Raw genomic sequence first — 19,677 nt, 5'->3', positions numbered from 1 at the left:
TTGCTGTGAGATTGGGTCACTATTTATTTACGTTTGGAACATTTTCTCCAGGTCCCGTCCCCACTAAGCTCCACCCACTCGCCCATTGGACGCACTAAACAGAGGCCTCGCTCCTCCTGTTCATTGCTTGAAGTTAAGCCCCGCCCCTCTTCAGGCCCCGCCCACCCCCGCCACCGGTTGGACGCCCTGAAGCTTAGCCCCACCTCCCCGCCGCAAACCCACCTATCCACTCATTGGACACGCTGAGCTTGGGGCCCGCCTTCCACAGCCCCGCCCACGCGCTCACCGGTTGGACGACTTGCGGTTAGCGTCGAGCTCGCGCTTGCGCAGCAGGAAGCCCTCGTGCTGCACCGTGTGAGCGGGCGGCGGCGGCGGCGCGGGGGCGGAGCCGCCCTGGGCCGGGGCGGAGCGCGAGCGCCGGCTTCCCCCGCCCTCACCACCCTCCCGCGGCCGCGGCCGCCGGCGGGGCTTGGGCCGGTCCCGCGCCCGCGGCCGATCGGGCCGAGGTGTCCGCTCGGGGGGCTCAAGCCCGTTGGGCAGGCGGCCGGGGGGAAGCTCTCGAGGCTGAGGCAGCGACGGCTGTGTGAAGGGAGGGGGAGAGGGCTGCTGTCCATAGCGGGGTGTGGAGCCACCTGTCTGGGGGAGCTCATCGTCTGGGGACCATCTGTCTGCAGGGGCCATCTGCCTTGGAGGCGAGGATGGGAGGCCCAACGCTTAGGGGCCCCTCGGGGGGTCTTGGCAGTGAGTCTGCCAGGACTCCTAGGTTGGAAGCCCTCTCAATCTTGGGGAGAAGGGGGTAGACCTAGGGAGGTGGGGGTGCAGGTGGCTGTCCCAGCTGTCTGTGGGAGGAATCTGGGGCTTCCTTCTGTGTGTGTGTGTGTGTGGCTGCCTGTAAGGAAATTTGAGACCCCCCACTGGGCTGGAACAAGAGTCCAGGACAGATGTCTGTGTGTATAGAGGGGGCAGGAGTCTCTTAGGTTGGTGGCCTCATCTTTCTAAGAGAGACATTTTCAGATTGTCGGGGGGGTGGGGAGGGGCGTCCAGGGGCCCTCTCCATCCCCTGAGCGTCCCCTGCAGGGTTCAGATGGGGCGGGCCGGGCTAGGCACTGGTGTTTCTGGGATCCTGACTCCTGCTCTGAGGAGAGGAATCCTGCACCCCCACCCACGTTGAGCCTCAACTTACCCCAACGGGGAGCCCTGGGCCTGCCTCTTTCTCCTGCAGCTGCTCCACAATGTCAGCCAGAGTGGCCTTCCTAGGGGGGTGGGGAGGGGAGCAGAAAGACCCAGTGGAACTGGGGGACCTTGTCCGAGGGACGGAGGAGCCTCCACTTCAGCGTGTATGCCTGACCCTTGTCCACTTCTGCAGCTGCCTGTCCCTTACACACCACAGGTGCCAGGGACACGTCTGTGGAACGGAGCACGCAACCTCTCTCCCCTTTGAGTTTTAAGCAGCATAAAGCAAAATGCAGACGGGTGCCTTCCAGCCTTTGGAAGTACCAGTGCCTTTCTCCACCCACCCCCTGAGCTCACAGGGTCCCCGGACTTCACCCATCTCAGCCCTGATCGTTCTGGGTCATCACTGTCTGGTGACAAGTCTATTTCCCCCCTGGACTGTGAGCCCCCATGAAGCAGGGCTCAGGCTGGTCGGGTCACTGCTCTCCCAGCACGTACCACACACAGAGTGGGCACTCAGCAAATGTTCATGAAATATGAAATTAAAAAGGGGTCAAGAAGTCATTGTCTCTGACACATATTTGACCAAAGGCCTCTTTCTGGGGATGCAGTTTGCACAACACACTCTGGCTAACTCTGGATTCTGAAAGGCCTGTATTCCAGTCCTGGTTCATCCAAGCTGGGTGGCATGCCCTCTCTGAGCCTCAGTTGCCCCATCTATAAAATGGAGATTACAACAGCCCCCAGTTTATAAGGCTGTTGAGAGAGATTATGATAAAGGGTCTTAATCTCTAGTCAGGGAGGTGATGGTTCCACCATTAGTGGAGTGGAGAAACTGAAGTGCAGAGAGGACAAAATCCCTGCCCAGGGCCACCCAGAGGATTTGATGCAGGGGTCAGAACTCAGTAACTGAGAACCTGCACCTGGAGGAAGGCACTCTGCCGCTGTGGGACAAGGGCGCGTCTCCTACCCTCTTTCAGCCTCAGTTTACATCTCTGCAAAATGGGTACCACGTCGGAATCTCCCTCTTTAGGCAGTTCTGAGCCCAGAAGCTCTCTCCACTGGGCCTGCGGGGCTCTAGGAGCTCTCCGTGTCCCCCTCCCCGTCCTCCCCGGCCACACGGGGCCTCACCCCTTGGCCAGGTCTCCTCTGGCGGGCATCTCCTGTTCGCTGGACTCCTGCCGCTCCAAGCGCCGCTCGCGCCGCTCGCGCCGCCGCTCCATCTGCTCGTAGCGGCCCAGGGTGAGGCTGTGCGCCGCCTCGTGCTCCGCCGACTCCTGCCGCTCTGGCCGCCGCCTCCGCGCCGCCTCCTCGGATTGATCAGCCGACTCCTGCCGCTCCGGCCGCCGCCTCCGGGGCAGCTCCTCCGCGCGATCAGCTGACTCCTGGCGCTCCGGCCGTGGCCGGACCTGCTCGGCCGCCGCGGGGGCCCCGGGGATCTCGGCCGCGTCCTCCGATGCGGCCGGCGGGGCCGTGGGCTCCACCCTCCCCGGGACCTCCGGCAGCCGGTCGATGCGCGGCTGGAGGCGCTCGGGCTTGAGCTCCTGGCGCACGTACCCCACCCGGGTCCGCACCTCCGCCGACAGCGTGTCCGAGGCCCGGCGGGCCAGGGGCTCCAAGCCCCTCTCGTAGCCCCCTGGCCGCAGCAGGGGCGCCGCCTTGGCCGCCAGTTCCGTGGGGTCCCCAAAGAACTTGCGCCCGAGCAGCGGAGTGGGCGGCTGCTTGCTCTGTTCCGCCTTGAGCTTCTCTATCTGGGGACGGAGGGGCCAGGGTCAGAAGGAGGGGCGTAGGGGTGTGTGTGTGGGGGGCGAGGTCTGGGAAGACGGCTCAGGGTTGTCTGCCTCACCACCCGGTTTATTAGTTTTTATTAGTGAAAAAGCAAGGTTGGCCAGGCCCGCGCCCATGCTTTGCTCTCTGCCGAAACCTCATTCCTATTTTCTCCAGCAAACATCGAGGGTTCTTTTAAGAACGGGCTGAAGCATCGGATCCTCGAGGTGCCTTCCTGAGCCGCATCACCTCCTACCTCAATGTCCCCCCACCCGGGGCCTTAAGACTTTTTCTTACAATGGTCTCTTCTCCTCATTCTTCAGTCCCAGACCAGACTCCCCCAGGTCAGGACAAGTGCTTCCGGGTTCCCGCATCTCCCGTGCTTCCTCCATCCTAGCCCCGACCACTCTGGGCTGTCACTATCTGGTGACAGGTCTGTCCCCTGTTCCCCCTCCCCAGGCTGGACTGGGAACCCAGTGCGAGTCTGTCTTGGCCTCACTCAACACAGCGCTGAGCACCAAGCCTGCGTGTCTATCTCCTATGGAGGGATGGGGGCGGGCCCCGCGGGGGGTGTTGGAGCAGGATCTGGGGTGCTGACCGTGGTCAGGCGCCGCAGGGAGCTGAACCTTTCTTCCCAGGCTGCAGCCGCTTTGCGGAAGGCCTCGTGGCGCCGGATAAGCTGCTCCACCTCGTCCACGCTGCTGCCCAGCTCGCGGCTCTGCAGCAGCGGCTCTTGGGCTGTCAGCCAGGCGTCGGCCACCACCGCCTCCTGGGCAAACTGGTGCACCTCCAGCACTGAGGGCAGACGTGCGGGGTCAGGGTGCTGGGAGCACCTGTGGGCCCTTCAAGGGGCAGTGAATGTGTTCTCGGGCCTTCCACCCTACCCCCCACCCCCTCGGCTTCCCGTATCCCAGCTCTGACCACTCTGGGCTCTGCAGGAATGAGAGGCTGTGGCTGTTTCTGAGGGCACCAGCTTCCTCCTACTCAGGTGTCTGCCACCAGGACTCAATGGCAAGGCAGCCCCCTTGTCCACCCTCCCAGGCCTTCACGTTTGCTGCTGGGGCCCCGTGAGTGGTGTCCAAAGCATGACCGTGTCACCCTCCGGGCCCCCACTCACTCTGCTGCAGCCACTCCCAATGGCGGTCCCACTTGTCCGACACCTCCTCCTTCCTGGTTCCCAGCTTGTCCAGCTGTGCCTGGATCTGGGAGTGGTGGGTGGGTGGGAGAGGTGTCAGGGGTGGTTCCTGCCCCAGTGGGCACGGATGGCAGAGGAGGACCCCTTGTGCCCCTCCCCACCTCATCAGCCATGGCGCTCTTGTTGACCAGCAGAGAGCGCCCCAGCTCCTGGCAGGCCGTCAGCTCCGGCACCCTGGCCTCCAGCTCGGTCTTCAGGCCCTGGTGGTAGTTCATGAGCACCTCCACCGAAGAGACGTCCCTACAGGGGCGGCGGGTGGGGATCTGAGCCACGGGCAGCCGCCCTCGGCCCGCCCCATATGCGCAGCTCCTGACGAGCCAAAACCACGAAACTAGGGTTTCCGCGTCATCTCAGGACACCCACCTCCTACGACCAGTCTGAGGGTCCAACGTACTTCACTGATTCAATGATTCCAACTTTTTCCAACGTGCTAAAATGTCCCACTTTTGGGATTCTAACCTAGAATTTCAAGATCCAACTTTTCTAATTTTCTAAAGTTATGTTTCTGAAGGTTCCACCAGCCAATGACTCTAACCTTAGGTTAGACACGGTCTAGACACCAGTAGACATGGTGGCAACTGAGAACTTAAAATGCGGCTAGTCTGAATTGAGAGGTGTCGAAGTGTAAAGTAAACACCACATTCTGAAGATTTACTCTAAAAAAGAAAGTAAAGTGGCTCCATAATTTTAATATTGACTACACGTTGAAGTGATAATAGTTTGGGTCTACTGGGTAAAATAAAATGAATTACTAAGATTAATTTTCACTTGCTTCTTTTTACTTTCCTAATGTGGTTACAAGAAAATCTTAAATTATATATGTGGCTCACTTTTGTGGCTCGCCTTGTATAACTATTGGACAGCGCCGTTCTAAGCTGTCGTGGGTCCAAAACAAATTCCAAATTTCTGAAGCTTCCACCAATCAGCAAGTGTAGCTTCATAAGATTTAACGTGTCCAAACTTCTTTCTGAAGGCCCCACATTGTAGTAACTCCTACCTCAGACTTAGGATGTCTGGAACAATCTTTCTGATTCTCCCAAACGGGCCCTCCCTGGAAATTCTCCATCTCAATAAATTCACCCATCCTTCATCCATGACTTTTCTTTCCCTCGGCCCCAAAGCTAATCCATCAGTCATGACTGGACATTTATAACTTAAAATATACCCTGTGAAATGATATGAAACCTGAGATTTGTTTTAAAATAACTCAGCAAGGGGTGGAGGGGGAGTGGGGGAATGTATAGATGAACCAAGATTGGCCAAACGTTGACAGTCGTTCCAGCCAAGTGTTTACTATACATATGTGGGTTCACTATACTGTTACTGCTACTCCTGGATATATTTGAAATTTTTCATAATAGAAAGATTTTTTAAATCCCTAAAACCAATTTCTCCATCTCTAAAACCACCACACTTGGCCAAGCCACCAACATCTCTCACCTGGATTATTGCTGCCTCCTGATTATTGCTGCTACCTTGCTCTCCACACTCTATTTCCCACAAGGCTTATGGAGTGATCTTTTCCAAATGTCCATCATATCGCATCACTCCTCTGCTCTATACTCTCCCATGGCTCCCATCTCACTCAGAGAAAAGGCAAACTCCCCATGACACCCTATTGCCCCTCAAATCTCATTTCCTGCCACTCTTCACTCCCTGCCTCACTCACTCCATCCAGCCACAATGATCGGTTAGCTCTTCCTCAAACACGCCTAACCACGACCTACCTCAGGACCTTTGTACTTGCTGATCCCTCCACCTGGAAACCCTTCCCCCAAAACTTTACCCAACTCATCATCTCTTCCTTCAGGTCTCCACTCTAACATCACATCGTCAGAGGGGCCTTGCCAGCTAGCCTCATCCCCTTACCTTGCTTTATGTTTCTTCAGAGCACTATTACTGTGTGAGATAATATTAGGTGTCTGTTTATTTACTTATCTGTTGCCTGTCTCCACCCTCAGAATGTAAGCTGCATCAGGGCAGGGGCTGGCCCTGCTCACCATATAGCACACAGTAGGCATTCAATAAATATTTGCTGAGTAAATGAACGTAGGCCCGAGGCCCCCAGTCACAGAAACAATGCTATGTGAGTCTCTGAAAGTTCCCCGTGACCCTCCTGCTCTCTTTTTCTCATCTGCAGCTGGATGCAGAGGGTCCAGGCAACACCTCCCAGGGCCGAGGGATGGAGGAGCCTTGGCTCCCGGTCACTGTGGACCAGGCTTCTGCTAGACACTCACATCGAACCGTGGCATGAGCATCAAATCAAGGTCCACTAGGTTAAGCCACAGATACGGTCCCACACTTCCGGGCCGCAGCCCATCCCATGCTGTGACACCCCCAGGGGAGAAGCAGCACGGGACAACTGGGGAGGACAGAGGCAGGAGGATGCCCCATGGTTGGAGCCCCCGTGCCAGGCCTGACAATGGGGTCTAGATACACACGAAGCATTTAAAAGAGTGCCACGCAGGGACGGGCTACCGGGATTTCTCATGACAAGGGGACTGCTGGTGGCTGGGGGTGGCTGCCCAGAGGCGGGCAGGAGGCCGGAGGTGGGATGAGGGGCACCTGGGCTTGTCCGCTGCCCCAATCTGGCCGGCGATGCCATCCATCCAGGAGAGCAGGTCGCGGGCCTGGCTGTGGAACCGCAGGGCGTCGGCTGTGGAGCTGACGTGCAGGCGGGCGTCCTCGCAGGCGGCCAGCAGCTCCTTCCAGCCCTGCAGCACCTCCTGCTCCCGGCTGGCGATGGCCTCCGCGTGCTCCCCTGCGTACACCGTCCGCAGCTGCGCAGCCCCCTCCTGCAGCTGCCGCACCTGTGGGGTATGCCAGCTGGAGCGCCAGCCCTGCAGGGGGTCCAGGCCCCGCCCTCTCTTCCTGCCACCTGCTGGCTGGGTGCAGAGCCTGAAGATATCAGGAGCCCGCCCCCTTGGGATCCCACAACTGGGTTTCCCTCCTACGCTCAGCCTGAGTTCTTTTTGACTTGCCCACTTTCTGACTTCCTTGGCCCCACTACCACATTTCTCTCATGCCTGCTGCCTGAATTGTCTTTGACTTACCTGCATTCTGACTGCTTCTAGACCTCCTACCAGGTTCCTTTCAGTCGCTGCCTGATTGCTTTCTTCTGAGAGCTCTATTCTCCTGGGCCGTCACCTCATCTCAGGCCCGCCCCAGTCTTGCTTCAGACCGATCTTTCAGGAAACCTCTCTCTACTCTGATGTCTATTAGACTTGGGGTCCCATTTTCACTCAATTTTTTTCAGACCCACCACCGACTGCCCAATTTCTTTCAGAACGCCTATTCACTGCCGCTCAGGGCTCCTGCGCAATTTCTATCGGTTCTGCTGGGGGAGTTCTACTGGATCCACTGCTCACTCTCTATCGAGTCAACCGTCCGATTTCTCACAGATCCACCACTTCATCACTATCAGTCTCTCCGCCTGATTTCTAACAGTCATCTGTATGATTCGTATGAAAATAACCGTCCAGTTTCTACCTTCCGTCAGCCCTGCAGCCTCATTTCTTTCAGTTCCGCTGCCCGAGTTCTGTTAGGCCCTCGGCTTCATTTCCATCTGATTTCTCAGATCTGCCTCCCAATTCCTGTCAGGCCCCCTGCCTGACCTCTGTTAGCTCTGTTGCCATTTCCACTACATCCACCCCTTCAAATTCCTTTGAGGGAAATCATAGGATTCCTATCAGAGACCTGCCGCCTAATTTCTATCTGCCCCACAGCCAAATTTCTCTTAACCCTCTCGCAGCTCCCTTTAGACTCTCCCTCTGGATTTGGGTAACATGCACTTCGCAGTTTCTAGGAGAGCCCCTGCCCAGTCTCCACGGGGAATATTGTCTAATTTCTACCAAACATACCACACCACTTTTTTCAGTCCCCGTCTGCTTTCTGTGTGCCACACAATCGGTCCATTTTCCACTTGCCCCATCATCTAATTTCTCCCTGTGCCGTGGTGTGTTTTCTGTCTGTTCCCCCGTCTAATTTCTGCCTGCTCTTAAGCCTGATTTCTGCCTGCTCTGCTGCCCAGCCTTCCTTGGCCACACTGTCCAGGCCCCCCACCTCCCCTCCCGGCCGCCGGCGCCCCACCTGCGACACGAGCAGCTGCAGGTCATGTTCAAAGGCGCGCAGGGTCCGCTGCATGGCGCTGGCACTGGGCCTTGGCTCAGGCGGTGTGGTCAGGCGGGGCAGCCGCCTGCGCTTCTCCTCGATCTGTCCCTGAAGCTCGCGGGCATCGCTGAAGAACTTGTGCAGCTCCCGCGAGGCGGCCAGCAGCTGGGCCCGGGTGCCCATGAGCTCGAGCAGCTCGGCCCAGGCCTCGTTCAGCCCGTCCTTCCACTCGGCCATGGTGGCCGCCGCCGTGTGGCCGCACTCGATCAGCTCATCCACCATCTGGTTCACGGCCGCCAGCCGCTCCCGCCCTGCCGTGCCCGTCTCGCTGGCGAACTCGGAGAATTTCTCCTGCAGCACCTGCCACCGGGAAGTAGGGGGCACAGCATGGGCGAAGGTACTGTATGACATGCAAGCCCCCTCCACCCACCATCCTACAGCAGGTAAGAGTAATAACAAAAATAGTAATGACAATAGCAATAAAAAATAATATCTAACACTTTAGTCTGCAGCAATAATAGTAACCACAATAATAAAAATAAGATGATAATCATAATGAACACTCACTGTGTCAGGTACCACGTGTGCTGAGGACCATCTTAAGTGCTTTACACTATGTTAATTCCTTTGTCTCACAACAGAGCCAGGAGTTGGGTGCTGTTATTACCCTCAAATTATGGACGGGGAAACTGAGGCCCAGAGAGCCTCAGCAGCATACACAGGGGCCACTGGTGTTACTGCTAGTACTGAGGATGCTCACCGTGACGTGCTCGAAGTCCTGGCCGAGCTCGGGGGAGCCAGCCACCACCTCCTTCTCGGCAATCCAGTGCTCGAGCTCGTCCACCTGGCGGCTGAGTTGGTACAGCCAGTACTGCTGTTCCAGGCTCACCCTGCGCTCCTCTCCCAGCTCCTTGAGGGCTACATACAGGCGGTCCACCTGGGACTGCCGCCGGCTGATCTGCTCGCTGTTGGGGGACAGGCAGGGGCCGGGATGGAGCCTCGTGAGACTTCCAGGATTGAGCTGTGACCGCCCCCCCCCACCCCCACTCCCAGGCCAGGGCTGAACCTTCAGGCAGGGCTGAGGCCCCTGGGACTCCGTCCGGGTAGGACTCTGTTTTCTACATCTTGGATTCAGTTAACCCGGTCCTTGCATCTCAGCGCTCAGGGCAAACTCAGAGCTTGATGAGCTCGCTGCCCTCTCTCCTTGCAGCCTTTCTATCTGTGGCCCCACACTTGCCCCTCCAGTGACCGGGGTGGGGCTCAGGACTCCCTACATGGGTCCCCAGCCAACCTGACTCACCTACAGTCCCACTCTCTGGGCTCAGGGGGACAGAGGGCCAGCTCGCCCTCCCTCTCAGATCTCAGCCCTGGTCCAGGCCTCCCAGATGTGGCCCCTACTCCTGACCTGAGAGAAGCCACACGCTGGGCCATTCCGGAGATCTCAGGCCCAGCCACAAAGCTCCAGGCTTCTCTGTCCTCCCACAACTGGGTAGCAAGAGGGTCCTCCCCTGTTCTGAACTCTTACTTCTCTCCTGAGTCCTACACATCGCCCCCCCACTACTACACGCAAATGCTCGTGCTCCTGGCCTCACCCTCTCAACCATCCCTGGGCAGTGCCCCTCCATTCCGGCCCCAACCACTTGCCAAAATCCGAGGGCTCTGGCAGGAAGCAATGAGGGTCCGTCCCACCCAAAAGTCCAATTCTGGCCCTGTCCCAATTTCCACAGCGAAGCTTCAGATCCTGCTGGACTCTACCCTAAGAACTGGCCCGGATCCCGCCGCCCGCGCACCTGTCCGGGTGCCCCATCTCCAGCAGCGCCCGGCACTGGCGCGACAGCTGCGCGATGCTCTCCTCGTAGTTCTCCACGCCCTGCTCCAGCTGCAGGTGCTTCTTGAGCAGCTGCAGGGTGCTCTGTTCGTCCTGGGGGCACAGGGCGCCCGCGATGAGGCGGCAGCGGCCGGCCCCGGGCTCCAGCGCCCCCAGGCCCCCCGCACCCCCAGCCCGGGCGCACCTTGCCCTTGTCCTCACTCATCATGAGCAGCTCCTGCTCGCCCAGCCACGCCTCCACCTCGGCCACGTCGAAGTAGTACTGCTCCACCTGGAAGGCGGCGTCCAGCACCTGCTGCCGCCGCTCGGCCGCCTCCCGCAGGCCGGCCCAGGCGCTCTGCAGCTGCTCCTGGCCGCGGCGCACGGCCTCCGCGTCGGGGCTGCGCAGCGAGGCCAGCGCGCCCGCGCGCTCCAGCACCTCCTCCAGGCGCGGCCCGTGCGCCTGGATCTCCCGCCGCAGGCCCTGGGGAGGCGGGAGGGGGGCGCGTGGGTGGGGAGGGGGCTCCCAGGCCGGGCCAGACCGCGTGCGCCCCCCGCCACCGCACGGCCCGGGAGAGAATGACAAACACTGCAGATGGCCCACCACGGGCCAGGGACCGCGGAAGCGTTTTGCGGTGACTCGCTCACCCACACCCCCATGTTGCAGGTGGGAAAACGGGCACCCTCTGGAAGGACGTCGCTTGAGAACAAGCAGCTAGGAAGGGGGTGACACGGTTTGAACACGGGAGGCTGGCTCCAGAGACGGCGCGCTGATCCAAGACGCGGGGTGACACAAGATACCCCTTATTGGTTGAAACACAGGCCTGAAAATCAGGTTGCTCACGGGCAGCTGGGGTATAACTTATAGATAGTGAGTGCTCGAATCTTAGGGGTACAGCTCGACATACTTTTACACATGTCTACACCCGCATACCCAGATCAGGGCATGGGACACTCCTATCATCCTAGAAGGTTCCCTCAACCAGCGCTGTGCTTGCTGATGACCTTATTTCACCTCTCCTGGGCCTCAGCTTCCTCAGCTGGTGAACAGAGATGACTATAACAGCCCACACTGAGCGCTGGCCTCCTGCCCAGTACTTTGCCAAGTAAGGGCTTTGCATAACGTAGCCACTCATCTAGTCCTCACTCGGGGACCCCAGGAGCCAGGTCATTAGCGTCCTCACTTCACATGAGGAGGCTGAGGCTCAGACAGCTTGAAGAGCTTGCCAGAGTCACACGGCTATGGTGTCCCGCCAAGATCGACCTTACGGGGTGGCTGTAGCGTGGAGCACTCAGAACTGGGCCGGGCACGCAGAAGGTGCTCCGTCAGTATGAGCTGCGATTATTCATTTAACAGCCCCGATGTATCCGGCGCTCTCACACACGGCTGAGCGGCCCCAATTTTAAGCATTAAGTGCACTCGATTGGGTCCCTCGACTGTGAAAATGACAAACCGGTTCTGTTTGTCCCCAATACTGTCAACAGCCAAGAGTACTTTCATCAAGAGAGAAAAACAAAATCTAAGACAAAGTCCAGCCTCTTGAAGAACTTATCCAGTGCAGCATGAACACGAACCATTCTAAACCACCTGTGTAGCCTCCTCCCCACCATCCTTCAGTGCCCTGGTCTCCCAACCTACATTTTTTTTGGTAAAAGGGGGTAACGACAATACCTACCTCATAGGGTTCTTGTGGGGATTAAATTAAATAACTGACATAACCCCCAGGACAATTCTTGGCACACAGTAAGTGTTTAATCAACGTGTTATTATTATTATTAATCTCTTTTGTGTGTCTTTCTTTGGGCTTTGTCGAAAGAGTTACTTTGACCTACAGGTTCCTCTGCGAAGTGACTGGAGACCCACTGCTCTAGACCACCTCTCTGCTTATTTAGAAGTGGAAACTGAGGCCGGAGAGGGGAATAGAGATTCAGAGATTTTAGGGGCTCAGAAGCCCCCCGCAGTGCTCAGCTTAGAAGTCAGCACTGGCTCGCTGATGATCTCTGCCCTTTCTCCCTGTGGGCGTTTTGAGCTCTTGTTGGTTGCTGTCTTTTTCCTTGCCCAATAGCCATTCTCCTCACTTCTAGCCATGGGACCCTGGTTTTCCTTTGGGGAACCCCCTTGCCTCCATCTCAGCCCAGGTGACTAAGTTAAAGCTGACTCTACCTGCAGGTTCTGAGGACGGGCCCTGAGCCCAGCCCAGTCAGAGCTGTCTAAATTCCAGGCCGCCATGACTGATTCAGGGGTGGACATGCCACTCAAGTTGCGCCCATAAGAGTTATTCCCAGGACGATGGCTGAAATTACTGAGAGAGAGAAACTCCCTTCAGTTTTACTGGTGGGATGCAAACTTGAATCTGTTGGAGGTCTTTTACCATCAGGAGAGGAGAGCTGGCCTGAGAATAAAGTTAACACAGAAAAAAACCCCAACAAACCAACAACGGAGCTGAGAGATTCATGACATCATGGAAACACCTGGATGCATCTGTACCTGCTGTCCACAAGTCTTTTCATTACAAGAGCCAATAAATTCCCCTTTTTGGTTTTTACCACCTTGAACTGTTTTCTATCACTCATACGCAAATGTGTCCTCACCCACCCCTCGCTCTGGCTCTGCTCACCTGGTTCTTTTTGATGTACTGCTGGACAGCCTGCAAACCACTGCCTCGCTCTGTCTGCATGGCCAGCGGCAGCCGCTCCTGGACCCACGCCTGGAGAGCACACAGGGAGCAGGTCAAGGGGAGGAGACAGGGAGCAGGCCAAGGACCTCTGCATCCCAACTAAACTGTCAGCCACCTGCACAGCATCCAAGGCCCTTTCTCGCCTGCTCCCATCTTCGACCTCTTCTCTGGACATGTTCTGTCTGCACTCTGCACTCAAGCTTACCTCTGGCCTCTGTGCAGGCAGGTCTTGCTTCCTGGAATTCCCTTTCCACTCCCCCAGCTCAGACTCCATCTCCTCCGGGAAACCCTCCCCGACTTCGCACCTTGGTCAGTTGCCTCCTCTGGGCTCCCACAGCCCCCTCGTCTTGCCCCGTCACAGCCCTAACCACCCCGGGTTGTCGCTGTCTGGGGACAAGTCTGTTTTTCCCTTTGGATTCTGTATAGGATGGAATAAAGGATGAGTCAATGAATAAATGACTTTATGCGTGATTGGAAGTGAATAAAGGAATGTGAAAGAATGAATGAGTGAATAAGCAAAGGAGTAAGAGAAGGATTGAATGACGGAGCCTCTGGCGGGTTCCACCCTGGGTCCCGCCAAGGTCCCACGGCCCCGCCCCCGCGCCCAGGCTCCACCCCCTCGGCCCGCCCATCCTCGCCCATCCCTCCGGGTTTTGCGGGTCCCGCCCCAGATGCCCGCGCCGGTCCTCACCAGCTCGTCGTCGAGGTCGTGCGCCACCTGGTGCAGCTCCTTGGAGGCGAGCAGCAGGCGGCGGCGCTCCTGCAGCGGCTCGAGCAGGCGCACCAGGCGCTCGCCCACCGCGTTCTGCCGCTCGCCCACCAGCTCCTTGCTCGCCGGCTCCAGCGGCAGCGCCGCCGTCTGCGCCTGCAGCTCTCCCACCTCGCGGTACCACTCCTCCACCTGCGACTCCATCGACTGCGGGGACAGGGGCGGGGTCAGCGGGCTCCACCCTCCCTTCCCACCCTGCTGTGACTCTCCAGGACCTTTATGGTGACAGCCAAACCCCTCGCCGCCGCCCACCATCCACTCTCCCCTGGCTCAATTCCCTGCAGAAGCGCTGCCCTCACACACTAAGCTAGTTCCTGCCTCAGGGCCTTTGCCCTTGCTATACCCTCTGCCAGGTACGCTCTTCCTTGTCAATTAGATTTCAGCTCAAATGCTACCTTCCCAAAGAGGCTTACCTGAGCCCCGGGACTAAAGTGGTCCATTAATTCATTAATTCTCAGAACAATGCTTCAAGATTGGTGGGATCCGTTTCACAGAGGAGGAAACTGAAGCCCGGAGCAGTTAATTTGTCCAAAGAGCCAGCTTTCCAAGCGTCATAAACAGAAAGCTATAGTGATTTCAATGGTTGATGCGATAGCGGGATAGAAAGTACCAAAGCAGACCCACATACACAGGAGAATTCATATACTTTCTAGAGGCCTTTTCAAATCTCTAAGGAAAAGGTGGATTATTCAATGAATGGTCATGGGCCAACTGGCTAACCAATTTAGCTGGATCCCTTCCTCGCTCTTTATGCTGAAAACAATTCCAGATGGATTAAAGACTTAAATGGAATAAGTAAATCCTTAAGGCATTAGAAGAAAACCTGGGCAAACGCTTTTGTAATCCTGGGATGGAGAAAATCTTTCCAGGCATAAAAACCATAAAGGGAAAGATTTATAAATTTGGCCACATAGAAGGCTTTTGCATCAACCCAAATTTCTAGAGGTCGTTAGAAGGCAAAAGACAAACTGGAAAAATATTTAATACGTATTAGAGCAAGGAACCAGTTTCTTGAACAATCAAAGAATTCTCCTTTATCCTGCTTCCTTTGTCTCCACAGCAATTAGCACCATCTGTAACTCTGTCTTTACTTGTGGGTTGGTTTTGGTTTGTTTGTTTGTGTGTGAGGGAAGACTGGCCCTGAGCTAACATCCATGCCCATCTTCCTCTATTTTATATGTGGGATGCCACCACAGCATGGCTTGACAAGCGGTGCCATGTCTGCACCCAGATCTGAACCCACGAACCCCTGGCCACTGAAGCAGAGTGTGCGAACTTAACTGCTACGCCACGAGGCCAACCCCTACTTGTGGGTTTTTACTCGTCTCCTGCTTCTAGAATGTGAGCCTCATGAGGGCAGCAGCTGTGTCAATTCACCTCTGTATTCTCGAGTGCCTAAAACTGTGTCTGGCATGTAAGAGGCCTTCAACTCTGAGTGGTTCAATGCATAAATGAATGACATCAACAAAGAAAAAGACGGCCCCAAAGAGACATGGGCATCCGATGTGAACAGACAACACATAGAAGGGGGAGAAAAAGCACATGAAAAGATGCCCAGTCTCACTAATCAGCAGGAAAATACCAAGTAAGACAAGGTAGCCTTTTCTACTCATCAGATTGGCAAAAATGTAAAAGATTGATAATATCTAGTATTGGCAAAGATGCAGGAAAACGGGCACACTCAGCCACTGTCAGTGGTGTGTAAATTACTAGAGCCTTCCTGGCAGGCAATTTGGCAAATCCTATCAAAATGCAAAAATGTGCATATGCTTTGACCCGGCGCTTGCACTTCCCCTTCTAGGAATATATCTAAAGAAATACTGGCACATATGCGCCACGATGTCTGTCGAAGGATGTTCATCGTAAAAGGGATGTTTGTCCAAGGATCTCACTGTAGCAGAGTTTATAATAAAAATAATTGGCAATCACCTTAAAGCCCGTCAATGTGAAATGGTTAAATAAACCCACATCAGTATGGAATAATAGCCAAGACTTACCGTTCAGAGGAAAAAACAGTTTAGAACACACCTATGAATATATACTTGTAGTGGCTTGCACATGCATAAAAATTCGCTGGAATAAACAAGAAATTAATAACAGATGGTACGTATTGGGGGAGGAGAACTCAGCGAATGGGTACAGAGATGAAGGAGAGATTTTTCCCACAGGCTTTTTAATATCATTTTTGATGTCTGAACCATAAAACTTATTTATTTAAAATTATAAATTATAAATAAACAAAACATGAAAAGCAAATAAAATAAAATGCACATTAAAACTCCATATAGGTAGATTCCTAAACGGTCTAGAAGAACGCGCACCAAATAATTGAGGTTCCCTTTGGGATGTGGGACAGGAAGTGGCCTGAAGGCGGACTTTACATTTTACTGAAGACTTCTGGGTTAGTAAGATCATTTACCAAAAGACTAGATTTATGTATTCTTCATGTGATTCTAAACAGATGGAGGAAAACTAGAAAAGAAAAGAATAATGAAATTAAGTGGTAACAGATTACAGCAAATGACTACAGCCCCAAACTTAAAAACCAAGTGAAGACTTTTGTCCCAGGGTCTCTGGTGCAGAGCTGTTGTCTTTGCCTGCCCAACATCCATCCCCTCCCAGGACCTGAATCCCACTCTCAGGTCCTCCACTTCGGGAGGGACTAAGAAAACCTAGAGGTCCGAGGGTGGCCACATGACCCAAGCTTAACCAATCAGAACACTGAAATCACCCTGGCCACAGGGATTGGGTAAGAGATGGCATGTGACCTAAGCTGGGCCAATGAAAACTCTTCCAGCTTCCACAGGGGCTGATGAAATCCCGTGGTCCAAGGATGGCCATGTGACTCAGGCCTGGCCAATGACAACACCGAATCACCCTGGCAACAAGGATTGAGTCAGAGACGGCTCATGTGACTTAAGATAAGCCAATGAAAACTCTACCCACTTTTCCTGGAAAAGTGTTTGTGCCCAGAAGGGGTGCTCTCTTTCCCATGGGGTTCCTAAGCTGGTAGAAAGTAGGTCTGGGGTACTGGGGGCCATCTTGCCACCAGGAGGGAACAGGCTCCCTGACAACGAGGCCGATACAGAGGCAAGCAGGGCCCAGAAATGCAGACAGAGATTCCTGAGGACGAGGTCTGAGTAACTGATCCAGCCATGCCTGAAGCTGCATCGCCTCTGGGTCTTTTAGCTATCTGAGCCAATAATGCCACCTTTCAGCCTAAGTCAATTTGGGTTGAAGTTCCAAGAGCTGTATCCCAAAGAGTTCCAGATGGTACATGCACAATCTGTAGGAGTCATAAAAATCAAACCTCACAACAAGTCAAAGCTACGTAAGAGGGAAATTTTTAAAAGGCACAATGACAAGCTGTAGAAATAATAAAATAAAATAAAACAGTCACCCCAAAACCATTCTTGCTGAGAAAATTATTGTAGTGCTGTGTAGAAAAACTAAAATGCATTAGATTTCAGGAACTCTTAAATATAGTCAGAACTGTGAAGGTTATAAGTTCTGGTTCCCCATTCAAGGAAAACCCCTCCACAGCCTCTCCAGAAAGTGGCTGTGTGACCTGAGATGGTATACTTCCAGGCACTGATACTTTTCTACCTCTGCAAGAATGCCACATATTCTGAACACCCATTTACTGTGTATCCTTTCCTGCAAACACGGGCAAAGGATACAGAAGTACAAAGGTCATTAAACACACGAAGAGATGTTCAGCCTCTTTCAGTGTTCAGAAAAATGCAAATTAAAATAACTACAAAACAGTATCTTGTAGGGCTGACCCCATGGCCGAGTGGTTAAGTTCTAGAGCTCTGCTTTGGCAGCCCAGGGTTTCGCCGGTTCAGATCCTGGGAGCGGACATGGCACTGCTCAACGCACCCATCTGAGGTGGCATCCCACATAGCACAACCAGAGGCACTCACAACCAGAATATACAACTATATACTGGGGGGTTTTGGGGAGAAGAAAAAAAAAAGGAAGATTGGCAACAGTTGTTAGCTCAGGTGCCAATCTTTAAGAAAAAAAAAAAGTATCTTGTAGAGAAAAGGGAACCCTTGTGCACTGTTGGTGGGAATGTAAACTGGTGCAGCCACTATGGAAAACAGTATGGAGATTCCTCAAAAAACTAAAAATAGAGCTACAATATGATTCAGCAATTCCACCTCTGGGTATTTATCCAAAGAAAATGAAAACATGAATTCAAAATGATACCTGCACCTCCATGTTCACTGCAGCATTATTTATAACAGCCAAGCTATGGAAACAAACTAAGTGTCCATCGACGGATATATGTATAAAGAAATCATGGTGTGTATATATATATATATATATATACACACACACATATACATACAATGGAATATTATACAGCCATAAAAAAGAATGAAATCTTGATATTTGCGACAACATGAATGGATCTTGAAGGCATTAAGCTAAGTGAAATAAGTCAGACAGAGAAAGATAAATACTGTGTGATGTCTCTTATATATGGGATCTAAAATATATGTAAGTAAAATATATATATTAGATTTAATATATTATATATTTTAATATAGAATATATTATACATATATTTATAGATTACATTACATTATACATATATGTATAGATATAAATACATATATATAATATAGATATAAAATATATATTAGATATATATATTATATAAGCTCATAGATGCAGAGAACAGAGCCAGAGGCAGGGGTCGGGGTGGGGGGTGGGAGAAACAGGGGGATGGTTTTGGGTGGTTTTCTAGTTTAAATAAATTGAATTAAAACAAATAACTAAAGACAGCATCTTTCCTTTCTCACATTAGCAGAGATCAGAAAGCTTGGTGATACCTAATGATGGTGAACAGGTGGGGAGCGGACGGCTGTCATGTGGCAGGTGTGTCCACTGTCTTGGCAGGAGGACACTTGTCAATATCTAGCAAAAATATTAATGCGGGGGCCAGCCTGGTGGCACAGTGGTTAAGCTCGCGCTCTGCTTCAGCAGCCTGGGGTTCTCGGGTTCGGATCCCGGGCGCGGACCTACACACCACTTATCCAGCCATGCTGTGGCAGGCGTCCCACATATAACATAAAGAAAGATGGGCACAGATGCTAGCTCAGGGCTAAACTTCCTCACCCAAAACAAAAAAGAATAAAATATTTTAAAAAGTTAGTGCACACTCCTTTGGGTCCCAGAGCTTTACTTGGAAGGACTGTTTTCTGCGGAAACACCTGCAGGTGGGCTCAGATACACACGGATGGGGCATCTGCAGCAGCACGATTTATACCAGCAGAAGCCTGGAAACAGCCCAAAGGTCTGTCCACAGAGTGCTGGTTAAGGATGGACTGTCAAACGACCCCATGGAATACCACGCAACCGTCTAAAAGGACGAGGTGTATCCAGAGATTCTGCGTCAGGGAAGGACACCTAGGATGTACTGTCAGGCAAAAAGGCGAGCTTCGCTGTGGTCTGTAGGGCACGTGTATGTGGGTGCGTGCACAGAATGTTTCTAGAACGATAGAGAAGAAACTGTTGAGAGCAGCTACACCCGGGGAGGGAGACTGTGTGCGGAGGGGCAGGAAGACTTGCGACTGTTCCCATTAAACGCCGAGGTTTGAGTTTCTTCCCTTAACAGCAATCATAGCTAACACCGCCTGACGGTCGCTCCCTGCCAGGCACTGCCGTAAGCACTGGACGAGGAGGAACTCATTTCATCCTCACAGCAGCGTCTGAGGTCAGCGAAGACGGGGCTGTTTACTTCCCTCACCACTGGATCCAGGCAGCGGGCACGTGCCTGGCACGGAGCACATCTCTGTAAACGCGTGTCGACTTTGCTGGACTAGTCACCGTGCTGTCCTGCCTCTCTTAGCTGGGCAGCATTAAAGATGAACATTTAAAAAAATTAAACTCTATTTAAACAAGAAAACCAGTAGGAGCCACTGATGCATCCTTCAACATGGATGACTCTCGAAAACATTATGTTAAGTGAAAGAAGCCAGACGCAAAGGGCCATATGTTGTATGATTCCATTTATATGAAATGTCCAAAATAGGTAAATCTAAGGAGACAGAAAGATTCGTAGAGGGAGTAAATTAGGAGCGGGAGCTCATGGGTACGGCATTTCTTTTCGGGGTGATGAAATTGTTCTGGAATTAGTTAGTGCTGAGAGTTGCTCAACTTTGCA

The 19,677-nt window shown here is 53.6% G+C and overlaps 1 protein-coding gene across 3 annotated transcripts in view; it reads right to left on the bottom strand.

Annotated features, from left to right (window-relative positions):
* Nucleotides 1-19,677, bottom strand: part of SPTBN4 (spectrin beta, non-erythrocytic 4) — a 72,669-nt gene that overhangs the window by 3,775 nt on the left and 49,217 nt on the right. For all 3 annotated transcript variants that reach the window (XM_044759612.2, XM_070498647.1, XM_070498648.1), the window contains 13 exons: nt 13,422-13,646; nt 12,671-12,760; nt 10,258-10,536; nt 10,036-10,166; nt 9,006-9,210; nt 8,225-8,605; nt 6,701-6,945; nt 4,237-4,375; nt 4,058-4,142; nt 3,539-3,735; nt 2,305-2,924; nt 1,184-1,253; nt 287-579 (listed from right to left, as the gene is read on the bottom strand). In XM_044759612.2, coding sequence (XP_044615547.2) covers nt 287-579; nt 1,184-1,253; nt 2,305-2,924; nt 3,539-3,735; nt 4,058-4,142; nt 4,237-4,375; nt 6,701-6,945; nt 8,225-8,605; nt 9,006-9,210; nt 10,036-10,166; nt 10,258-10,536; nt 12,671-12,760; nt 13,422-13,646 — 2,960 coding nt within the window. The remainder of the gene's footprint in view (nt 1-286; nt 580-1,183; nt 1,254-2,304; nt 2,925-3,538; nt 3,736-4,057; nt 4,143-4,236; nt 4,376-6,700; nt 6,946-8,224; nt 8,606-9,005; nt 9,211-10,035; nt 10,167-10,257; nt 10,537-12,670; nt 12,761-13,421; nt 13,647-19,677) is intronic.

This window comes from Equus asinus, chromosome 26, assembly GCF_041296235.1.
Source record: "Equus asinus isolate D_3611 breed Donkey chromosome 26, EquAss-T2T_v2, whole genome shotgun sequence".
NCBI classification, from domain to species: domain Eukaryota; kingdom Metazoa; phylum Chordata; class Mammalia; order Perissodactyla; family Equidae; genus Equus; species Equus asinus.
The sequence above is the reverse complement of the archived record's forward strand: the minus strand, read 5'-3'. Positions and strand labels throughout refer to the sequence as shown.